Source organism: Poecilia reticulata, linkage group LG2 (genome assembly GCF_000633615.1).
Source record: "Poecilia reticulata strain Guanapo linkage group LG2, Guppy_female_1.0+MT, whole genome shotgun sequence".
NCBI lineage: Eukaryota > Metazoa > Chordata > Actinopteri > Cyprinodontiformes > Poeciliidae > Poecilia > Poecilia reticulata.
The window spans coordinates 20751699-20775865 of NC_024332.1; the positions used below are offsets into that span (position 1 = coordinate 20751699).

General features: G+C 45.4%; 1 protein-coding gene across 4 annotated transcripts in view; it reads left to right on the plus strand.

The window, feature by feature from the left end:
* Positions 1-2566: 2566 nt before the first annotated feature.
* Positions 2567-24167, plus strand: part of agap1 (ArfGAP with GTPase domain, ankyrin repeat and PH domain 1) — a 47789-nt gene continuing 26188 nt past the window's right edge. The window contains exons 1-11 of one of the 4 annotated variants that reach the window (XM_017302802.1): positions 3667-3925; positions 6775-6889; positions 8847-8905; positions 8983-9070; positions 9773-9787; positions 10777-10862; positions 11698-11839; positions 12798-12932; positions 17555-17682; positions 17775-17930; positions 18645-18737. In XM_017302802.1, the coding sequence (XP_017158291.1) occupies positions 3758-3925; positions 6775-6889; positions 8847-8905; positions 8983-9070; positions 9773-9787; positions 10777-10862; positions 11698-11839; positions 12798-12932; positions 17555-17682; positions 17775-17930; positions 18645-18737 (1185 nt within the window). In that variant the 5' untranslated portion in view covers positions 3667-3757. Of the gene's footprint in view, positions 3926-6774; positions 6890-8846; positions 8906-8982; positions 9071-9772; positions 9788-10776; positions 10863-11697; positions 11840-12797; positions 12933-17554; positions 17683-17774; positions 17931-18644; positions 18738-24167 lie in introns of all 4 variants that reach the window. The other 3 variants (XM_008396515.2, XM_008396526.2, XM_008396535.2) reach the window with 3 other exon arrangements.

A 24167-nucleotide genomic window follows, 5' to 3' on the forward strand; every position in this document is an offset into this window, starting at 1 on the left:
ACACGGCCGGTCCAGTACCAAGCGACCGGTCCAGTACCACATCAACAGTCTGCTGGGTTCCAGGACTTTACCGCTCTAAGGTCATGATGCTGATAACTTCACTGACCCAGTTCAGGTTCTGCTGGCCGCTCTGACCTCAGCTGGTTTTACATCCTTTATGTTACGTTAATGTTTCCGTCTGTCCCTCCATGGACCAGAATCAGGAGGAGACAAGAGCAGAGCCCAGGGGAACCCYAACGAGACTCACTGTTTTCATTTAATAACTTATATAACTATTTATAAAGGAACAGTTCAGCCAGTTCTCTATAGTCACTAATCAACCATCCAATAGATAAATCATTAAACACAAAACAGGCGATGTGTAAATAAAAATAAACTACATATAGAGATCAGCTGCTGTTTCAGCAGAACGTTGGTMATTTTCTGATGATTAATCTAATAAATTCACCAGCTAATTAGCATTTTACTTTGTGAAATGGCTACTGTCTTTACACAGATGATACCTCAGTGTTTTCATACGTGTGGAACGTGGCTGAGCAGCTTGGTTTTTGTTAGAGAAGCGAACAGGCTTGTTAGCTTGTTATCCAGAAGGTAGCAGGCTAACGAAGCTAACAGGCTAACGAAGGTAGCAGGCTATAGAGCTGTAACATTGTGAGCGATGAGGTGAATCAGTCTTTATGCTGATGATCCCTCAGTGTTTTCATATGTGTGACATCAGTTTGTCATCTTGGTGGATTTTCTCTAAATCAGCTGCAGATATCTTCATCTGTTTCCCAGTAATTCCAGTTCAGTCTATCTACTGGTTTCAAGCAGCTGCTCCATGGTTCTGGTCCGGTTCCAGTTGGTTCAGATCAAACTGCAGGAGGTTTCTATGATCGATGAGGTTAAATGAACCTGATGGGGGAACCGTTACTGTCCAGTTAAAGCTGATTAATGATGACGCAGAAATCTCAGAGCAAAGAAATTAAAAACTATTTTTATATTAAAATATTTAATATAAAATAAAGGAATTTCTTTGTTCTATTTCATTCGGTGGGAAATATGCAGAATCTACCAATCAGTCRCCTCTCACCCTTTAATGAGCTACTAAGACTAAAGGTCAGTCCTGTGGGGGTTAGAGGTCAGCAGATAAACCTGAGGGGAGAATCTGCCGAGGTTCTGACCCGTTTTACCTCCAAAAGAACTCAGGAAGGATGGATGGAAAGACGGAGAGAAGGAATAGAAAGATGGGAGGAGGGAATGTTTTCAGTGTGACGCATGAAAATCACAGAGTGAGGAAGAAGAGGAGGAAACATGATGAAGGTCTGAGGTGAGGATGAGGAAGATGAAGGACCAGGCCGTTTGATCCACAAACTCCTGCGTAGCTCCTCCCACTTTTCCAGGACGACCTCTAACCCCTACAACTGGTTCTGGTTCTGGTAACACTGAGACATGAAGGGATCCAGACCACATAGGGTCAAAGTTCAACTTCAGAAAGTCTCTTGTTTTTCTGGAATGATTTTGGTTTCTCTTTGTTTCGCATCACGAGTCACATGACCAGAGCCGCAAGTTACTACTGCAGAAAACACAGAAGAAGAAAACAGGAAGTGGAACCAGAGCTCCCCCAAACCGCTGCTCCCAGGTGGGCGGGGCTTATCGCTCCAAGGTCTTAACAAGACGCTGACGTCTCCTCTGATTGGCTGACAGATGAGCGCTAGCGCCACCTTGGCTGAGTTATGAATAAAACTCCGTTAACTGTTTACATCCACCATGATTATTACCGATTCATCATGTGAACAGATTAATTCACATTTCATGGAAACAACAACTCCAGATTGAGTTTTTGTTACATTAGAATAAAAACAAACATCTGTGATGTGACCTGCTGGTTGGATGTCTGAGAACCGGGTCAGAACCCAGACTGGAGGTTCTATTGAGAATACTGGGAGACCMGGAGAGGCTGAAGGATTTTCCCTCAGCTTCATTTAAACCACAGCATCATCTGCAAACAGCAGGACCAACATGGCGGCTCCAGCAGCTCTGCTGTTTCTGTAGAGGGAACATGTTGGGTTTTGGTTCTGGTTGGAGGAACCATCCCAAACTGGGAGACAGGATCAGCTGGGACTGGGAGTCTGCTGTTGGAGCTGCAGATCYGCCTGAGCCTGCATGGCTGCAGGAGGAACAGGAGGAGGAGGAAGAGCCAGCGCTGTGGGGAGAGAGAGCAGGCTGGAAAWCCTGGACTGGAGTTCCTGTTTTCCTAGACTAGAATAAWCCCAGAGGAGAAAATATGATCTGTTTGGTTTATTAATGAAGAGATAAAACAGCAAACATATTAGAAATAAATGTTTCAGTTTTAATTTAGAGTAAAATGTTTGGACACCTTCAGTTCATCCAAAGGGTGTCCAAACTTTTTACACTGGAGACAAAATTAAAAACACAAAAATGTATTTATTATTTTAGCTTTACCTGTTTATTATTAAACAGTTTTTATGAAATCTGTTTAACAAAACAAAAATGTTTTGGACTGTTGCCTTATTTTTAAAAAAACGGATCGTTTCTTTAGTTTTTGGTTTTTAATTTATTTTTATGTTTTTGTTTGACAAATTTTTTTCTTGACATGTAGTCAGGGTCCGAACAAACTAATTTCAAGGGTCACAAATGGCCCCGGGGCCACAATTTATATTCAGTTGTGTTATTTGGTTTATTAGTCGGTTACATTTAAACAAACTGCAGCTCAGAGTTCASATCAGAGGCAGTTTTTCCCTCCGTCACGCTTTCTTAGGAATGTTGGTCAGATGGATCTGATGTGAGTGTAGCTTCGCCTCCAGTCCACCTCTGTCGCTCCACTCCAGGTTTCCTCCCATCCTGGCTCCTCCCCGGTGCTCCGCTCCAGGTTTCCTCCCCTCCCGGCTCTGTGTGGGTGTCAGTGATCAGTGGAGCAGCTCAGACAGCAGCAGCACTCTGGAGCTTCTCATTGCTCGGCAGCAGCTGAAAGCGTTGAGGAAACGACGCTCTGGTCCCAGGTGAAGTGGGGGGGAGGRSMAGCAGCCCGGGGGGGGGGGGGGACGCCATGGCGGCCGGAGCGGAGTCAGGTCAGTGAGAAACATCTGGAAGATCAGGATGCTGATGGAGAGAGGAGCGCCTCAGAGGAAGACCGTGTACCGGATCTCCCTGACACTGGTGAAGAGGGTGAACCTGGGGGGGGATGAGGAAGAGGGGGCGCGGGTAGGTGAGGTGCTGGAGGAGGAGGAGGAGGAGCTGGAGCCGGCGGCGGCTCAGGGTGGCATCATGAGGAGGTTCAGGACTTTCAGCACTGGTCAGCTGGAGCTGGGCCGGCTCAGGGCGTCCCGCAGGGCGCAGCGTGACGAATCGCGGCCCGAAACCGCTGCTGCCAAGGTGAGGAGGCTCCTGAAGGCCCGCAGCATGGAGGAGCGGGACCCGCCAAAACCCGTGGCCCTCCCAAAGCCCAGCCTGCTGAAGCGCAGCTTCAGCTTCAGCGTCCGGACCCGGATCAGTGGAGAGCTGCTGCGGCTCCGTGCCTCGTCCAGAGACGGGCCGCCACAGGCCCCGCCCCCTGACCAGGCCCCGCCCTTTGAGCAGGCGCCACCCATCGCACAGGCCCCACCCCCCAGGACCCGGGAGAAGAGCCGCACCCTGGAGGTGGGGGCCGTCCTCAACAGGACCGACTCCCTGACCGAGCTGAGCCGCCAGAGGGCCGGCGCCGCCAGGAACCGCACGCTGGACAACAGCGACCTGCAGCGGCGGGACGCACAGGTCGATGGCGCTACGCCGTGGGGGGGCGACCGGCGGCTTGGACGCTTCTTCAGCGGGTTCTTCTCCAGGCCCGGCCCAGTCCGGAGCCCCGGGGTCAGCAGGTCGCTGCGGCGCAGCGGAGCGCCGTCCAGCACGGAGAGCATGGACGGGGGCGGAGCCAACGGTAACCACGGTAACCACACACCTGCTACCTGCTGGAGGCAGCAGCACACCCGGTCCAAACGGTCCAGAACCGGCAGGTTCATCTGTGAAAAGTAGATTATCAAATAATCCTCAATTCAGATTATTTTAATCTAAACAGTCGAGATTATGACACAAATACCAGAGAAGATCTAAACTATAGATCAATAATATATTATTAAAGCTAAATGTTTTCATTGATTTACCCAAAATCTTAATCTAGAAAATGAATCCAGATTGACTCCGTTTAAACATCTCTTATCGTCTCCAGACAGAAGCTGGACTGACGACTCAGAGGGAGAAAACATTTCTGGGATTCCTCACACACCTGAGTGTGTGTGTGTGTGTCCGTGTGTGTGTGTGTGTGTCTGTCCGTGTGTGCGTGTGTGACCTACATCCTCGGCCAAGCAGAAGTGATGTCCTCCTGAGAGGAGAACTGAGCGCGCTCRGTAACAGCTTTAGTGAGAGGAAATGAGGTCAGCAGGGCCAGTCTCTGGGCCCTCAGGGTTTATTGAACTGGTTCTGGCGGCCCGCAGCATCACACATCCTCCACTGTACTCTGTGATTCACTTCCTGAGGTCCGGCCAATCAGGTGGGTCGTCCTCACAGGCCCCGCCACTCGCTGCTGACCTGCTGACCCGRCCCGCTCTGGAACCAGCGTCTGACCCGGTCAGACTGGGACGCCGAGCTGATCCAGTTATCCTGAAGCTCAGCCAGCTGGAGGCACCATCACAATAAGAGCCCAGAGTACCGACCGGGTCAGAACCAGGAAGTAAAACTTCTGACAAACATCTAAAAATAAAGAGCCTGAGGCTGAGTCAGGACGGGCCAGACAGCCGACTTGTTCTGTTACAGGTTCTGTAACTAGTTCTGGTTCTTATTGAGCTGAACCAGTTTAAAAAACCAACCATAGAATATAGAATTAAAATWWWAAAAAATCAGTCATTCTGTGTAATTCTGGTCACGTTTCAAATTAAACTAAATTWAAATAATTAATAAAGGGTAAAATAAAGTCATAATATTTAATACTTCACTARTATTCTCAGAGTTAAAGTATTTAAATGTTTTTCGCTGCCGTTTTGTTGCAGCTTGCTGCAGCATTTAGTTTTGCTGGCTGTGATTGGTTGGTTATCCAGTATTTATAAGGAGCCCTGTGATTGGATGAGAAAATCCCGGCCTGTGATTGGCTGCTGGTGAGACGATACTGAACGCGTGTAGATCTCATGTTCGCATCAGTCCGACTTCTTCAAATGCAGTAAGTTGGTTACCACTTGCTAACATGCTCGCTAGCGCTCTGCTTCAACTAGCTAGCGCTAGGCTAATGTTAGCATTAGCTCGGTGGCGCCCCCTCAGTCTGCAGGGGAACCAGCAGGCTGATCGTCTGACTTTTATGTGATGAAGCTGTTAGCATGACGGTAGAAACAGGACAGTTAGTTAAAGCTAACGCTAACAAAAGAAGGAAAACTGAAATTCATGAAAAGTGAAACAAATAAAAGCTGGAATTAATGRGAAAACTATAACTGAAAACATTGTGCTTTTATCAAACTAAAACTTTAAATAATATCCTCTGTTTTTCTGTTTTATTTATTAGCATTTCAGTTTGATGTGAAACAAACTGTTCAGATCAGCTGATGGAAAAATACGGAGCTACAAACATCTGAAAACTGAGGCAGCTGGTTGATGAACAATAAATTAATATAGTTTCTGTTTAGTATTTATTATGTAAACATAATCACTTTGACCTTTTGACTGAAGCATCTAAGAATGAACCAAAATATGAAAAAACTAAAACTAATGAAAACAATATTTAGCTAATACAACTAATAAACCTGGTGAATAAACTGTAAAACTAATTAAAACTCTAAGTAATCAGACTGAAAGTCCCAGAGGAATAAAACTGAAGTGTAATGGACCAGAACCTCTCTGACCCGGTTCGGTTCTCTGGACCATTGGGAACCATCAGGAACTGTTGCTCCTGTTTACTGGAGGAGTCAGAACCTGCTGGTACTGCTGCCTGCAGGTTGCTGGTCCAAAGCCCAAGAGGCTGATCTGGCCCGGCTCGTCTCAGCCGGACGCCCCCGGCCTCCAGGCCGCCCTGAGAGGAGGGCCAGAACCGGCCGGAGTGGAGCGTTTGATCAGGAGGAGGAAGAGGAGCAGCCAGGCGGCAGGCTGCCAGCAGCAGGCGGGGGAGGGGCGGTGGTCGGCTGATTACAGGCTCAGATATAGGTCACACCGTGTGTGTGTGTGTGTGTGTGTGTGTGTGTGTATGTATGTGTGATAGCCTATCAGTGTTTCCTGCTCTTCACGCTGATCGGTTGTTCTGGTCTGAATCTGATGGGATCATGGCTCCACTGCTGGTTCTGTTTGGACCTGTTCTGGTTCTGCTGCTCAGATACCAGAGCAGGGCAGGTCTGGTTCTGATACTCTGGGTCTGGTTCTTGGTCCAAAGACCTCYCTCTGGGTCACTAGTCCTCCAGTTTTTGTCCCATCCAAATTTTTATCACTGAATCCATTAGAATAAATGTTCTCCTTCATGTTTACATTTAACTTTATGAATCAATTATTTTCCATTTCTACAGTTTTTGCTTCATTTCCAGATGTTAAAATCTACATTTTCTTTAAATCTTTGTTTCTGGCAGAACTTCAAGCTCTTATCTGTTGTTGTTGGTTTTCCATGTAAAATATGACGTTGCCATGGAGATCTGAGTTTAGGAAGTGAATCTGCCTCAGGGCCACACATGGCCCCGGGCCGCATGTTGGACCACCCTGCATGTAGTGTCATCAGGAGAACGAATTGCAGACAGAGCAGCTGATGATGAAGAGCCGCTCCTCTTCCTCCAGGTGTGTTACCTGTCAGACAGGTTGACCTGCAAACAGACGGCCTTTGTTCTGCAGAACCAGACGGTTCCGGAGGGGAACCCCAGCAGAACTCGTCTACCAGAGCTGGTCAGAACAAGTAAGAACCCGACATCAGGAGGTTCTGGTTCTGTTTGTCCCTTTGCTGCTGCTGGGGAGCTCTGCAGTCAACTGGGATAGTACAGAGGGCGTGGCCTGTTGRCCGATGGGCGTGGTCTAGTGATCAGGGGCGTGGTCTGTTGTATAGGGGGCGTRGCCTGTTCCTTGTTTACCCTGTCAGCTGTTTGTGAGGCGTCAGCAGCAGATTCCTGTCGTTCTTTAAGCTGCYAACTGACGTCATCCAGGAGATTTTCATCAGTTTATCTATGCAGACTTTATTAATATTATATAAAACTACCAAATCTATGAAAATAAATCATGAAAAACAACTGAAGACAGACAGAAACTTTTAATCAAGATGCTAAAATTCTAAATATATAACAAACATTTAAAAAGAGGCTAAAATAAAAATACAAATATTTAATAAAGAAAAATATAAATATAAAGTTGTGGCTAGAAAAATACACTTTTCATGAAAACAATCAAAAATAAAGTAACATTTAAAAATGTAAAGAAGCAATTAAAAAAAATTTATAATGAGCATGTGTGCATGATATATATATATATATAAATAAAATATTTACAGCAATTTAAATTCCGATAAAATAACTAGAAGAATTTTCTCATGATTATTTATTTAAGAAGTACTGAAGCCTTTTTGAATATCTTGTCCCATGTTAAATCATTTTTATTTTATTAATTATTGGTAATAATCTCTGCTGGCTGTCTGCTGATGTGCAGACAGATTCAGGTTTTGACGTGTTCTGAATGATCTTCATACCATGAATACCTGCAGGCTGAGCAGCAGAACCGACGCGACCCAATCTGACCCCGCTGCTCTGATCTCATCTGATGTGATCCGCCTGCTGCTGGCCACGCCCACTTCTCAGCCCAGCAGACAGCTGACTGAGGCAGATTACAAGTCCCTCTGTTCGCCTTCCYATCAGAAACGTCTCTATGGAAACGATCCTCGTACCGCTACCATTGGATCTCCCAGCAGCTGCTGGCTGGTTACTGGTTTCCTCCCGGTTGAAGCTGCTGGTCCATCACCTGGTGCAGCGGAGGAAAACAGGAAGCAGCTGGATCAACATCCTGCCTGGCATTACGTGACGTATCAGCCTTCCATACAGGCCGAACAATGCCCGCCTCTGTGAGGCCGCCAGCCAATCAGGACGCTTCGCTCTGCATTCTTTCCATGCAGACGGAAGTTTGGACCTGAGAACCAGGTCAGGATCACCCTGACCACATTCTGTGGACAAACCTCTGGAAAAGTCCAAACTAAAATAAAGTTTGTCCCAAAGTCTCTGGCTGGTTTAAACCGATTTAAACKATGAAAATTCAACAATACGCTGAGTTTAAACTAYTGTAAACCGGTTTAAGCTACTTTTCATGACTGGAGATGGAAATGGGTTGATGTGTGACCCGGTTCTGGTGTTTCATCCAAATAAAATACATTTTTCTCATTTAAGGATATTTTAGCTGGGATTTGTTTTTACAGTGTAAGTGATTAGAATTACAATGAAAAGTTTATTTTTATTTTTTGTAATTTGTACATTTTTCCTGCTTTTATTGAATCATCTGAACAAATTCGGGATTCATTTAGGGAAAAAAAAATCATTTCATTTTGAACCTTTACTGTAAAATATATGCATAAGAAAATATGAAGAAAAAAAAACATTTTAATGTAAAAAAATTTTCAGATTTTGAATCTGTTAAATTACAGAATACATTTTTTAATTGTTGAATTAATCATTTAATTCTAACCAAACGTTTAGATTCCAGTTTTACAGTGAATGCATAGATTTGAATAAAATTCTGATGTTTTCCTGGTGACTGGGCCTTTGCAGAACCAACTTCAGGTCATGTTTTGGGTTTTGTGGTGCTGCAGTATGAAGAATTGTGAGCTGTGGTTCTGGACCGACCTGATCTGACCTGACTAATTGCTGCTTTCTCCTCAGACGCCTTCGTCAACAGCCAGGAGTGGACCCTCAGCCGGACCGTACCAGAACTCAAAGTGGTGAGTCCCAGTTCCGTGTCCGAGTCAGCCCAGTCTGGTCCGATCAGAACTAACCGCTTGGTTCTGTCTCCTCGCAGGGCATTGTGGGTAATCTGGCCAGCGGGAAGTCGGCGCTGGTCCACCGATACCTGACAGGAACGTACGTCCAGGAAGAGTCTCCTGAAGGTGAGGGGTTCTGGTGTCGGTCTGACCCGATTCCTCTGGGTTCTGATCAGAAATKAACCAGAATAATGAACAGAACTGGGTCTCCTCTAACTGGAACTGACCAGAACATTGACAGACCCAGCTTCACTGCAGGAAGGTTCTGCTGATCAGAACCGGACCAAACCGAACAGAATCAACTCTTACTCCATTATTTATCCTTATTTTTTTACAGATTTATTTCAATATTTTTTATTAACATTAGTACATAAGTTGTTCTTTTTTCACTCCATGTTTGGGGCTTGGTACCGGCACATTCTGGTCCGGTTCTGGYCCGGTTCAGCAGCAGCTGGAGGCTCCAGCAGGAAGCGCATTCCTCCACTCTAAAAATACATGGGACCCGGGTTACCGTGGCAACCAGCTGGAACCACAGACCAGAACTATTCTGGTTCTGGAGCAGCGGCTGGCCGGTGGGTCGTCCTGCTCTGTGGTGCATTCAGGGCYGCTCAGACAGACCAGCACTGCTGTCAGCGGAGGACGGAAACTTGCCTGACCTCTGACCTTTAAACCAGGAGGAAGCAGATCCAGAGCAGGAGCCAGATGATTTAGTCTGCTGTCCTCTGTCTCGGTGACCTCTCCGTGACCTCTGCATGTCCTTCAGCCTCTGACCTTGCTCTGCTTTGTGTTTCCTCTCTTGCTGCTTTCTGGGACGCTCTGATAATCTAGCTGACGTGGATGCAGGTAAATACTCGCTCTGGTAGTCCATCCATCTTTCCACCTGTTCATCCATCCCTCTGTCCATCCATCCATCCATCCATCCATCCATCAGGCCGGTGTTGGTTCTAGCAGCAGCTCTTTGGCAGCAGCTCAGTTCTTGTCTCCTATTGACAAAACACAAGAAGGTTTCTCTAAACCTTGAGCTGACCCACTAGAAAACGTATTTATTGATAACACTTTATATTTTACTCACTTTAAGAATTTTTGTTTTTATATTTTTGCTTAAAAATACTATTTTTTAAATATTTTATATGTAAATTTATTTAATTATGTAACAAGTCGAGATTAAAAATGCGCAGGAAGGTCAGATTATTTTTATAAAGTAAAGTAAAACCAGATAAAAAGTCAGACTTCCTCCTCTGTTTCAGATTTTTCCTCCAAATTCTGTTTTGACGGTAAATGTTTCTAAGAACCCGATCGGTTCTGCAGAACCTAAAGCCGACTCCAACCAGCTGTTGCTAGCCGACTGTTAGCCTAGCTAGCTGTTAGCTCCGCCTGTCCTTCGTTCTTTGCCCTTTTCCAGCTCTTCGTCGTCTTCATCCTCAGAAGCTAGATGAAATCAAATCTCATTCTGACCCAGAAGAGAAAAGTTCCCAGTTCAGGTCTGACTGGATGGCGGTTTGAGTCCAGTGGGATTTCGGGGCGGGTCAGACGGAACATCAGGTTCGCTGGGTCAGGAAACGGCAGCATTTAATCCGGCTGAACAGCGCCCCTAGAGGCCGGAGGTTAAACTACACCGAACTTTTTAATACAATTTCCTTTAGAAAATATTTGTCTAAATATCACCTTTTTCCAAACCGTCGTGGAACATTTGTGGCTTTAGAGTTTGGTTTAGCACCAAGCTAACGGAACCCAGCTGTTAAATAATGATCCTGTTCGCCAGGGGGCGCTGGTTTAAGCCTCTGTGACCTCTGCTGCTGAACCAATCAGCTGTGCTCCCCTCTCTGCCGCAGGAGGGCGCTTTAAGAAGGAGATCGTGGTGGACGGCCAGAGTCACCTGTTACTCATCAGGGATGAAGGAGGCCCCCCAGAGGCGCAGGTGGGTACTGCAGCTCATACCGGGAGAATAAATATGATTATAAATCGGCTTTTAATTCAGTTTCAACTTAAAATTAATTACATTTCATCTTGGTGGGCTATTTTACTGTGCAAGTTACTTGCAAAAAATATTTATTGTGAGACAGCTTTAAGATTTAAAAAAAAAAATGAAAATAATAAAATATAATATTCTGTCGATGTATCCATATTAGGGATTATCTAACTAGCGATTAATTAATTATTCTAATTGTCTAAAAAATTGACATTTTGCAGATTTTATTTAAACTTTTTAAATATAATATTCGAAACATTAAAAGTTGTAAACAAATAATTAAATTCCTTTTTAAATAACAAAATAAGCATTTTAATCCATAAAACAGATTTTTTATGGATTAAACAGATTTTATTTTCTAACTTTTCTGTTAATATTTTTATTAATTAACTGATTAATAACTGATAGCAAAAGGTGCTAATGGATTTTTATTGATTATGTYTTATTAAAAAACAGATTTAAAGAAAGTTTTTCATATTTTAAATGKTTTTTTTTTTTTTTTTTGCTTCATTTCTACTCTGACTGTGTTGTTGTTTCAGCTCCAGTTAGTGATTATTGATTATTAACCCGGTTGGTTTCAATAATCAATTCATCATGATTAATCTGTAYGGATAGCTGGTTAATTATTTGTTTCTATTCTTATGAAGGTGTTTTTCTTCCATCGAGTTTTTCAGTTTAAATCAGCTTGTTGTCTGCTCTGATCTGTGTGTGTGTGTGTGTGTGTGTGTGCGCGCGCGCGTGCTTGCGTGCGTGTGTGTGTGCGTGTGTGTGCGTGCGCGCGCAGTTTGCTCTGTGGGTGGACGCCGTGGTGTTCGTCTTCAGCCTGGAGGATGAGATCAGCTTCCAGACGGTTTATCACTATTACAGCCGCCTGGCGTCCTACAGGAACACCGCCGACCTGCCGCTGGTGTTGGTGGGAACCCAAGGTGCTCACACACACACACACACACACACAGAAACATCCTGATCCACTCACGCTTCCTGTCTGATCCTCTGCTGCCCTCTGGTGGCGACAGGCAGCATTACATCTGAGCGTCTCTCATTTCTCTCACACCACATCATGATGCAGCCTCTGCCGTGCTTTTCTCAGAGGAGGTTAAAGTTAACTTCTGGAGCTCTCTTGCTGTTTCACCTGCTTCAGATCTAACTGGGCCCTCAGCATAATACTGCCGGTCGGTTCTGATCCAACCAGAACCAGAACAGGCTGAGAGTCCATCAGAAACAAAACTTTTATCTCTGTCAGCTCATTTTTCTGATTAATGAAAATCAGTAAATAAAAATCAAACATTCACTGTTTTTTATTTATTTATTATTGATTTACTCATGTAATGCTTAATTTACTACATTATTTTTATTAAGTTAATTTAATTAATTGTTTATTCATTTATTTCTTTACGAAACACTGGCTTTCATCCGTGATTTTATCTTTTTTTTTTCATTTTGATTTTATCTATTTATTTTATCATTCATTAATTTTATTTATTATTAATTTAATACATTTATTTATTAAGTTTTATTTATTAATTAATTAATTTAAATTATTTATCTACTTAATTTAATAATTTATCCATTTATTTATCTTATTTTATTTAAATGTTTTTTAGTCATTTGTTTTAAATTTTATTTTAACTGATTTATTTAGTCATTCATTTGTGCTTATTTAAATTTTAGTCATTTTATATGTATTAATAATTTTATTTTTTATTGAATCATTTGTCTTTATTTTTATATTATCATTTATTTTATTTAATACTTTATTTTTATTAATTTTATTTAATCATTTATTTGCATGTATTATTATTGTATCGGTGTGTAAGCCTATCTACCAGCAGAGGGCGCCAAAGCTCCTCCTCCTGACCGTCTCTTCCGGTCGTTTCCCTCCAGACGCCATCAGCTCGTCCAACCCGCGGGTGATCGACGACAGCCGCGCCAGGAAGCTTTCTAACGAGCTGAAGCGCTGCACCTACTATGAGACGTGCGCCACCTACGGGCTGAACGTGGAGCGCGTCTTCCAGGACGGTAAGCCGCTCCTGCGGGAAGGTGACTTTCCTCCATCGGCTCTTAATCGCTCCGCAATTAGGAGCGAAATGGCGCCGCTCGGCTATTCAGCTCCGACCAGCAGCAATTAACTTTTATAATGAGGAGGGGGGGGGGATGAAGGGCCGGACATTACGGCTGAAAGTGACCGCAGCCATCAGAGTCCTCACTGACCCGGCCGCCTGGTTCCGATTCGGATCCGGTTTCACTAACAGAGCAACACATTCATCCGCAGCAACTTTAAATGTCAAGTTTACTACTTTAAATCAGTCCATGAAGGCAACATTAACCGGCTGGTCCAGCCGCGTTCAACCTGCGACCCGTAATGATGAGCAGCGCTGCTGTTGCGCCGCTGGTCCAGCAGGGGGCAGCCTGTCCTCTCTGAGCGGCGCTGCAGAGCCGAGCCTCAGGAGGAAAGTCTGCAGACTAAACGCTGCCTGATTATCCTCTTAATTATTCCACTGAGTGTGTGTGTGTCTCCCTCTCTGTGTGAGTGTGTGTGTCTCCACGTCTGTGTGAGTGTGTGTGTGTTTGCCTCCTTGTATTTGTCTCATCATTATCTCAGATTAATCAGTTTTCTAATCATCCAGCAGAACCAAGAGTTTAATGTTTCTGTGGACAGCAGCAGCCTGCAGCGCTGTGTGTGTGTGATGGTGTGTGTGTGTGTGTGTGTGTGTGTCACCGCAGCAGTCTGCCTCTGTTTCCAGACGTCCAGTGAATTTTCTGCATCTATTCTGCTTTTCTAGGTTTTTGCAGCCATAATTTCTTGTGGATTAAAACGTTTAATCTAATTAATCAAACTTTATATCAATTAAATAATCAACATTTTAATTTAAAAAACATTTTTGCTGGTACGTTATTGAACAAACAGACGTATGATCTCAAACTGAGATGTTTATTTTTATGTTGCTCAACCGTCAGATTGATCAAAGTGTTTTCATATCCAATCAGCTTCAGGAACATTTGACAAAAAAAATAGATTAATTAAGTTMAAATTTATGTAAATAATGAATCAAAATGAAGGTGTTAACGTCCCGCCTCCAATAATTTAATGCAACTCATTATATAGAAAACTGTTGAAAAAAATTAAACCTGGACATAATTAAAGTCTCCCAACAGGAATTAGGTTAGCGATGACGCTAATGATGCAAACAAGATGGCTGATTGGGAAAGATGGCAGAAATTATTTTACACTCTAGTTGCTCTTTTATTTCTCATCATGTCTGGTGATAATCTGATGTTATTTTTACTTTATTTTATCACATCGTTCTGTTTTGAATAGTCCAGGTCTGTTGGGATCGACTGTGTAACATTCAGCTGCATCAGGATCGTCTCTGTTATTCTGCTGACATAATCATGAGCTGCATCATGCACATATGGATGAATCTTCATTGGCGCAGACTGAGGGTTTCATGAAATTATTGCCAGAGAGGTGATTATGGAGCTTTATTACTAGATCCTAGATGCATTCTAGAGCTTCAAAACACAAAGCTAACAGTTTGACCAGGTCAAGGTCATGGACAGCGCTGCTCCATAATGGAATAGCAAGGTAGCCAGCAAWCAAGCTAGCAAGCTAGTAAGATAAGAAGTAATATAGCATCAAGGCATAAAGCTAGCAAGAAAGGTAGAAGGTTAGTAAGCCAGCTAGCAAGTCATTACAGTAGGAAGCTAGTAAATTAGCCAGCAAGCTAACATGTTATCTGTATGGAGGTTATTTGATATAAACCTATCTGTGTTGTCGTAAAGAGACAGACATTTAGCATGAGGATGTGTTGTGTAGTTCTGGATTACCTGTTATTGCTATATCTATATTAGATGTGTTGCGGTGGTTCTGATGGTGCTGCTGTTCCTCCAGTTTCTCTCTGTTTCTGCTTCCTGCAGATCAGACGTGGACTCCTGGTCATTTTTCCAGCTGGTTTTGTGTTTTGGTGGTGAAACGACGAGTCGGATTGATTTTGTTTCTGTGTCAGTCGTGAGCTGCTGCAGGACGCTGCAGTTCTGGTTCTGATTGGTTTCCATTGATATTAATGATTAATGGAGGATTCATGCAGAGACAAATCCGTCCTGAACCGCCTGATTTAAACTGCATTTAGCAAATGTGAGTCGATGGGGAATGAAATCACAATTTATGAGYGCGTATCGATGCTGTTTACATATTTCTGTGACCTTCAGCGATCGATCAGCCGGCTGAGGGGGCGGGGCTTCAGGTCCAGCTGGATAATGATGGCAGGAAGCAGAACTGCTGATTCTGTTACCTGAACAGGCTACACCTGCACACCGCCAGGTCCAGAGTCCTGGTTACCASGGAAACCTTAATGAGAGCTGAATTATGTAACTGAGAGGTTGTTTAATGTAAAGATTAAATCTGATCAGAGTTTTGGTAGAACCGATGGCAGCTGGGGGTTTTACTGACCCCAAATAAAGTCTGTAACCTGTCCTGTTAGCATCTGTCCTTAGAGCGTCTCAGTCTGTCCTGAGTGTCTCTCTCTGTGTGTCTCTGTCTCTGTGTGTCTGATTTCCTGTAATGTGAAGTGAAGCCGGTCGGTTTGGTGGGGGGAAGAGYGGAGCGTGACCTCCRTGTGAGGGACTCAGGGGGTGACAGCGACGTGCGTTCTCGTCCATCAGCGCACTAATTTAATTAGCTTAATTACACCGACATGAACCCCTCTCTCTCTCTCTCACACACACGCGCACACACACACACACACACACACGCATAAACTGTGTGTGTGTGTGTGTGAGAGAGAGAGAGAGGTTCTCTTCTTTATAATCCGTGTCGGAGTGCAGACTCTGGACGCTTCGTTAGCGCTCATTAATGAGCTATAATGACCACACATGCATAAATACAGCCCAGAAATCACCAGGAGATCGAATCCAGTGTGTCAATACACACACACACACACACACACACACACACAACTGACAATACGTATACAGCCTGTATATTAGTCATATAGACGTAGAGACTTGGGGTGGATATGAGCAAGCTAGCTAGCAAGGCAGTGAGATAATAAARTGTAGGGCTAACCATCTAGTAAGCAAACAGACAAGGTAGCAAGCTAGCAATAAAGGTACAAAGCTAGTTAGTAAGCACACAAGCTAGTAAGGTAGCAAGCAAGATGGCAAGTTTGCAACATATCAAGCTAGTAAACAAAGTAGCAAGCTAGCAAACAGATAAGCTAGCAAGCAAAAGGTAGCTAGCAAATAAGGTAGCAAGCTAGTAAGCAAGCTRAAAGAAGAAGGTTAGATTTYTTGTTTGCAAGCTAGTAAGTAAGATAGCAAGTAAGATGGCAAACTTGCAAAATATCAAGCTAATAAACAAAACTAAMAAGGTAGCAATCTAGTAGCAAAACAAGCTAGCACATGAACATGAAACAGTAAGCAACCCTAAACTAGAACGGGCATAGTTTAATGTTTTTATTGCGTCTTTTTTAATTAATCTCCTTTTATTTTCCAAATGTGGATCTGTTTTTAAAAGCTGTCAGCCGTTTTCCTCCCACCCAGATGTTTGGGACCCGACCAACTCATCCTGGTCAGTTTGATTCCTGAACTGTGAAATAAATCAGATCTGCTGAAGCAGCTCCTCAGTGTGAAGTGAGAAGAGTGAGACGCCGCAGTRTCCGCCTCACCCCTCTGCTTCACCCCTCCGCCCCGCTGTGCTTCACCTGCCATAAATCTGATCAGAGGGGAGACGTGTCCATTAGAAGGAATGGCAGCTTCTCACCGCAGAGCTGAGATTGATGGATAGAGTTAAATTGTATTAACCATGTAGTTTAAATATTTAGCACAACCTTATCATAACTGTTAAAGCCCCTCAGAGTAAAATACAGCCTGCCAGCTGCGGCGGCCAAGCAGCAGGAGCGGCGTCTGATCCGCCGCCGCGGCGCTCGCCCTGATCGCTCGCCCTGATCGCTCGCCTCCTTTCATCGCCTGTTTTTGTTCTGAACAGCCTCTCTGCGCCGCAGCGGCCGCTTTAGAGACCGCCGAGGTCGCTCTCTCTTCTCGCTGCCCTTGGCTCGGCCCGAGTCACCTGGAGGTAAATGTTTACGAGCGGCTCCTCGTTAACGAAGCCCAGGGCTTTAACGAGCCCAATTAAAACAATGGCTTCATCTGGGGGAGAATGAAGCCGGCCAGAGTTTATTGGAACGGAGATAATGGAGTCTCTAAAGTCTGAACTCTCTGCTGCCTCAGAATCACAGCCAGGGTTCAACCGCAGAAAATTAATGCTTCTTATTGCCTGAAACGTCTGAACCTCCAGAGACGCATAGAGACGTTACAAAGACGGCCTTCTGCCGCCTGAACAACATCTCAGGATCACTGAGACTCAGCCATGTTTTAGTCACAATGATTCCTGCAGCTGATCCAGAATGCTGCTGCTGAAGTTCTGACTAAAACCAGGAAGAGAAGAGACTTTAAATACTGATATTAGTTTAGAAATCACTGATTGGATTAAATATTGCTATCTCTGCCTGGTGTTAACCTTAGCGGTTTGCTTCTGGTTGGTTGGTTGATGGATTCATTGATTGGTTGACTGATTGATTGGATCCAGACCTGTATCTCCTCCTGGTCTTTAACCCTGCCATTGTGTTGCCGTTGTCCTCCAGTTGCCCAGAAGGTCGTTGCCGTCAGGAAGAAGCAGCAGCTCTCCATCGGACCCTGCAAGTCGCTCCCCAACTCTCCGAGTCACACGTCCGTCTGCGCCGCTCAGGTCTCAGCCGTCCACGTCAGCCAGGTCCRCTGCGCTCGGCTTCCTTCCTGTGTCTTTATCCTGTTTCACATGGTGAGCGTTGACCCGGCCTCTCGTTGCTCCGGTTCTGGTTGCAGACCAGTAACGGCGGTGGGAGTCTGAGCGACTACTCTTCATCGGTTCCGTCCACGCCGAGCACCAGCCAGAAGGAGCTTCGCATCGACGCACCGCAGGCCGCCAACACGCCCACGCCAGTCAGGAAGCAGTCCAAACGCCGCTCCAACCTCTTCACCGTGAGTCTCTGATCTCGGCTTCGGGTCGGACAGAATCGCAGGAGCAGGTCGGGTTTTGTCAGTGGTTCTGGACTGGTACCAGAAGATCCGACATGGCGGGATTATTTTAAAACTGTTCAGATTTCATAAAACGCTCCAGGAAGTAACTGACAGTGGTGGCTATACGTCCGCTAATCTGTAATAGCACAGCTACGTTTGTTTAGTGCTAACTTTGAAAACATTTTGCTTCGTCTAAGTACAGAATCCTGGATAAATTAGAGCGTTAGCATTAGCAATTGCCAAATATGTTGGTATAGCATGTAGCATTAGCTTAGCTAATATTTATAATTAGTGGTTAGGCATTAGCTATAGCCAAATGTGTTGGTTTAACATTAGCCTAGCTAATGTTTATAATTCTTGCGTTAGCATTAGCTACAGCTGGTAAATCCAGCGATCATAATGTCTCTGGTTATTGTGATTTGCTCCTCAGTGTTTTAGCATTAGCACAGCTAGCGTTGCAGCTAGCGGTAACCGATGGTAACCAGTCGGTTGAGCTAATTTAAACATTTTATCTGAGCCTGATGCTCGGTGGAGCCGCTCTGACTCGGTTCTACAGGCCTATGTTGTGTTTGAACGTGTTAATGAAGCATTATCTGTAGATAAATGAGGTTCTGCTGCAGCCGGACCCGGTGATGATGATGATGATGATGATGATGGTGTGTTGTGGCTCCACAGTCAAGGAAGGCCAGCGATCCGGACAAAGAGAAGAAAGGTCTGGAGAATCGGGCCGACAGCATCGGCAGCGGGCGCGCCATCCCCATCAAACAGGTGAGATGCTTTGATTGGTCCGCCTTCATCACAATCACACACTTGACATGAATTAGAGCGTCGGCTCTCCCGGGTCCGGGTCCGGATCATTAAGAGGAGCCGCCGCCCCTCTGCGCTGTCTGAAGGAAGAAAGGAACGTCTCCACCACCGGCGGCGAGCTGGACCGGCGAATCAGGCAATTACGGCTCTGCGGCGGCGGCCTCTCGAGTCCGCGCCGCGGCCTCGTTTGTAATCTGAGCGGGGGGTCAAGTTCTGAAGAGGAGACGAGGTAATAACCGGCGAAAAGCTCCTTCAGCGCCCGGCGGCTTCAAACAAGCCCTCCTCCTCCTCCTCCTCTTCTTCTGTGGTGCTGCTGCTGGCGTGGAGAGCCTGAGAGACTCATTATGGAGTTAATCATTTCACATGAAACACGTCAGCTTTCATTTCCAACAACAGCACAGCGTCTTGTTTTCACTCCCTGCACCCTTATTTATTCACTTTGGTTCTATGGAGCTACAGCACGGCCAAAAAACACAACGACATGATGATGAATAAAACATTCAGCTGTTTGATTCCCACCTTAAACATGTTTTATACGTTTAATAAACTTATTTATTTATAGATAAATTCTGTGGAGCAACAGCACGGCCAAAAAGCAAGAGATCATCTATTCTAAAATATTTAACCTTATTTTCTGTTTTATTTCCACTCTTTTAATGCTTCATATGTTTAATAAATAAACTAGTTTATTTCTGTAAATTCTTTAGCTGTACATTATGGTATAATGATGAACATCTTAATTAGAAATCCTTGATTACGGCTGTAAATTATGCAGAAACTGTCATAAAATAAATCAACACACTGATCTGGTGCCAATACTTTTCGAACAGCTGAAATGTGTGTAACTTGAAGATGCAGCAGATACATCGTCTCCACTCTGTTGATCAGCCATGTTCTGGACCAGAACCGGGCCAGCGCCTCCGGCTGCTTCCACAGGAAGTGTGTGTTCATTGGTTGATGATCCTGACAGACACCGTTTCATAATTACACTCAGAGTGTTTTATTTACCCGGTCGTAAATAAAAGGTCCAGACATTAGCGCTGCACTGTCCTCCATTAGCAGCTCCTTCACACACCTAACTTGATTAGGAAAATGCTGAGTCACTGGTTGCTATGGCGATTCCCGCCTTTCCTGGGAAATGGMGGGAACCTGGCAGAAGCTCTCGGCTGACCAAACCGAATTATTTCACTTTATTAAAAATAAATATGGACTGAAATAATTGCAAGTACTTACAAATGAATTTATTTGATAAAAAATGTTCATTTTAGTATTTAAAATGTTTATTAGATTATTTATTTACCCCAACACGTTTATTAAACTTTGTTTTCCGAGCAGGAATGACAAACTGAACAAAATAAAAACAAAACTATTTAATAATTTAAATGAGCTAAAGGAACAAACCATTTAGTTATCAACTTCAACTCACTCTCTCACTCTCTGGTTGCCTAGCAACGGCAGTTTCCAGCTCCCCGAAACTTTGGTTGCCTAGCAACGACCCGTTGAGTAGCAGCTTAAAGTTTCACAGCTGGTTTAAAATAAAACAGGGTTTGGAGAGGACAGTGGATGAAACAGAGATGATGGTGATCAATAATTCAGACATTGAACTGGTAAGATGTTTGTCAGCCATGTTGTCTGGCTCAGGTTGGTCCAGTGACTGTAGATGGTTTAAGTTACTGGTTTAACTGGACTGGTTAACTAGTCCTGATTGGTTTAATTTGCTGCTGAGTGTCGGTGTAAACGCCGTCAGCTCTCCTCTCCTCAGGCTGTGTGTGCGCCACCGCCGCGGTCCGTGTGTCCGGCCGCCGGCTCATTAGCGCTGCTCTCCAACAACTCGAGGTGTCGGCGCCTGGCTTCGCCTTTTGTTACCGCGGGAACGCCCTTGTTAGGAGAGCGACGCTCATTAAAAGCACTCACACACACTCTGGGCTGAGAGCGGCGCTCTGATCCTCCACTCTGACTCAATTAGAGCCGTAAATGAACACAAACACACCCGGCGCCGGCCGCACGCCGCCAGCACGACCTGCACAAACTCCACTGATAAAACACCCAATTACAGCCCCACTCAGGGAGCCTCAGCTGGGCTTGGACTAGGACCTGGAGACCTGCTGCTGGGCTGTGGCTCAGAGTTCAGGTTCTGCTGAACTGTTCAGGAATTACCCAAAGACTGACTCACTGGCTTAAACGAGTCATTACCCTGAATTCAACCTGTCTGAAGGAAAACTTTGGCATTCTGGATCCAGACCTGGACGCTTGGAGAGGCGTTCAGGTGCAGCCAAAACGCAGGAAAAATGTCCATTTTCCTGACTGGTTTTGATCTTTAGAGCCTCCCTGCAGCGCCGAGCCTCAGAGGAACCGCCGGCTGCTCCGTCCTCCTCCTCCTGCTCCTCCTCCTCTTCTTCTCCTCCTGTGCTGCGTTTGTTTACGGCGCGGGGATCCTCCGACATCTGCTCTGCACCGCTAATTAACCGATAATTACCGGAGAGAGGCTGACCAGGGAGCTTTGAACAGCAACAGTCTGACAAATTAATTTGCTGTAAAAACAGCAGCTGAGCCGCCGGGTTGTTGGTTCTACTCCCTCCCTGAGCCGGACCCGGACCCTCCAAATGGGTCCCAGTGGACCCCTAATCCCTGTCCCTGAATGCATCGCTGGTTTCTGCTCTCATCAGGGTCCAACTGCTCCGTCTTAAAGGCGACGAACTCACTTCACGTTTCAGTTCTTCTGTTTGCGTCTCAGCTGCTTCTTAAAACAAACTGAAAATAAATTAGTTTGGCAATAAGATCAAGTTTCTGGTGTCTGGAAAATGAACCGTTTCAGAAACCTCCAGAATGTAACAGATCATAAGCCTGTTACCTAACAACCACAGCGGAACTTAACCTGTTACCTAGCAACCACAGCTGATCTCCAGCGTTCCATCAGCTGGTTTTCCGGCTGTATAATGGCTGCTGGAAAAGACAGAAGTTTTGTTGCTGCTTTCTGGTTGGTTGTGCAGGGCGCTCCACTTGTGCTTTTCAGACATGTCTGGTTGTGTCTGTTTGCAGCCATTTTGTATAAACGTTGAGTTGGGGGCGTGGTCAGCAGCAGATTATCTGGATTTAAAGTGACAGAGACCTTGAAACATCTCAGAACAGGAAGAACCGATCAGACTGAAGTCTGATTGTGTAAGAATAAAAAATGTGATCAGCAGGTTTTGTTTAGGCCACAGATCCTAAACTGTTCAAAGAACCAATTCACCTTTAACTAGTTGAACTGGTTCTGGTCGTGAAGTAAAGCTGGATATTTGTTATAGATTGGTGATTGTTTAACTGGTCTGACTTTTCAAATTGTTCTCGTTTTCAAGATTAGATGAAAATCTGTCAGTTTGTTCAGGAAACATCTGGACACACCTGGTCCAGGTGAGCCTTTGCCCTGGTTCTGGTTGGTCCCGGTCAGGAGCCTGTCTGGGCCGGGCGGCACCCCCCCCCCCCCCCCTTCTTTCTCTTTAAATTGGGGGCTGATTTCGGGCGTTATTTACCCTGTAATTCATTAGCGGCGCCACTGGCAGCGGCAGGCTGTAATTTCACGCTTCGCAATAAAAGATGTCTCATAATCTGCTTCATTTAGCAGCCAAAGAATTTAATGAAATTAACTGCAGCCCTAATTAAGACGGTGAATATTAAAGACCTGCTATCAGGCTTTAACGAGGCCCACCGACCCGCCCTCCGCCGGATCCGAAGAATATCATTTCCCTGAGAAAGGCTGTCAGCGCTGGGAGCCATTTTGGCCCTGATGACATTTCTGTCATGCACACCAACCCGGCAAATGAGCTTCCAGGAGCGGGGGGGCCGTTCTGGTCCGAGGAATAATTAAAACCAGGAACTCAGGCGTCAATCAGGCAGCAGCGAGCGCCTCCTGCTCGTTACCAGGGCCAACATGGCGGCGGCGCTCGGAGCGCAGCGGTTCGGCCGCTGGCCGCCGCGACTGGCCAGGAAGAGGAGCTGCTCCTTCCTCTAATGAAGGAAGGTTTGGATAATTGAGTTTCTAATTAATGACCCATAACTCTGATCAGATAAATCAGCTCCTCTTCCTCTCTGCTGTTGTTTAATCCGCTCGCTCTGCACCGCTCCCCTGGGCTTGCCCCGCGCCGCCATCCTCGCCTCATCAGTGCCGACCTTGGTGGAGACGGATGCTGCTCCACGGCGCCTCCCGTCCTCACGCCGCTGCCATGCTTCCTGTTCGCTGCAGGTGAAGCAGCAGCTTTCATCATCAGGAAGGAGAGCGGGTAAACCCGGCCTGCTCTGAGCGCCAGGTTCAGGAGGAACCTGCACCTCTCTACGGACACAAAGGAAGGAAGGTTCCACAGAACCAGAACCAGGCCTAACAGTTTTCTGTTCCAGCATCTCTGGAGGAGGAGACTTTATCTCTCAGCACCTCCAGGTACCGGGTCCATGAGATCACCGGGTCCATGAGGTCACTGGTACCTTCTACACCTGGGAAACTTTCTAAAGATACACCTGGACTGATGTTCGTTAGGGGAAAGTCTGATTGGTCAAACATAGAAACTGTCCAACCAATCRGAAGAGATCTCTGTCCAATCATTGTCTTCCATGTTGGCGAATGGCCTGACCTTACAGCTTCCTGCCCTCTGATTGGTCAGCTGATTCGACAAGTTCTTGGTCTGAACTCTGAATCATAATCAGTAGTTTTGAGGTAAATTGATCGCAGACGTCTCTGTTTCTGATCACATTTGGTGATTTTATTTTTATGATTTTAGTAAAATTGATCAAAATAATCAAAGTTCACAAACTTCTGGTCTGTTGTTGAAAGTCGGGTTTATGAATCACATTGACTCTCAGGTTGGGTCTCGTTTTGTTGAAKRAAATCTTTGTATTTGGACCGGAACCTGAGGACGGTTTGTTTCAGAAGSCTGATGTGTTGGTTCTGTTAGTTCAAGCACAGACCCGTCAGTCTTTCATAGGAACTTTTCAGAACTTCTCCTGAGGTTTCCGGCCGTTGCTGTGATTGGTTCTGTTGATGGACCTCACCGTTTGGGTCAGTGTTGGCTCTGACCGGGTCGAACGGCGCCGCCTCCTGCGTCCGTCCTGATCTTTGTCTGCTGAAAGTCTGTAATCAGCGGCTCACACTCCGGACCTGTCTGAGGGGATGATGGATGACCCGGRTCGGAGTCCGGCCCGGATCAGATGCAGGAAGGTTCTGATTGACCCTCCTGATCCTGGAGACAAAGGGCCGAGGGTTTGTCCCGAGGATCCTGGGATATCTGTGCTGTCAGGCCGTCGGYGGCGGGAGGCGTCCATTGTGTGAGCAGAATGGGGGCGATTGAGCGATTAGAGGCAGATTATTGGACGGTTCTTTATCTGGTTCTGCTCAGCAGGTTTAATGGGTTTGATGTTCCT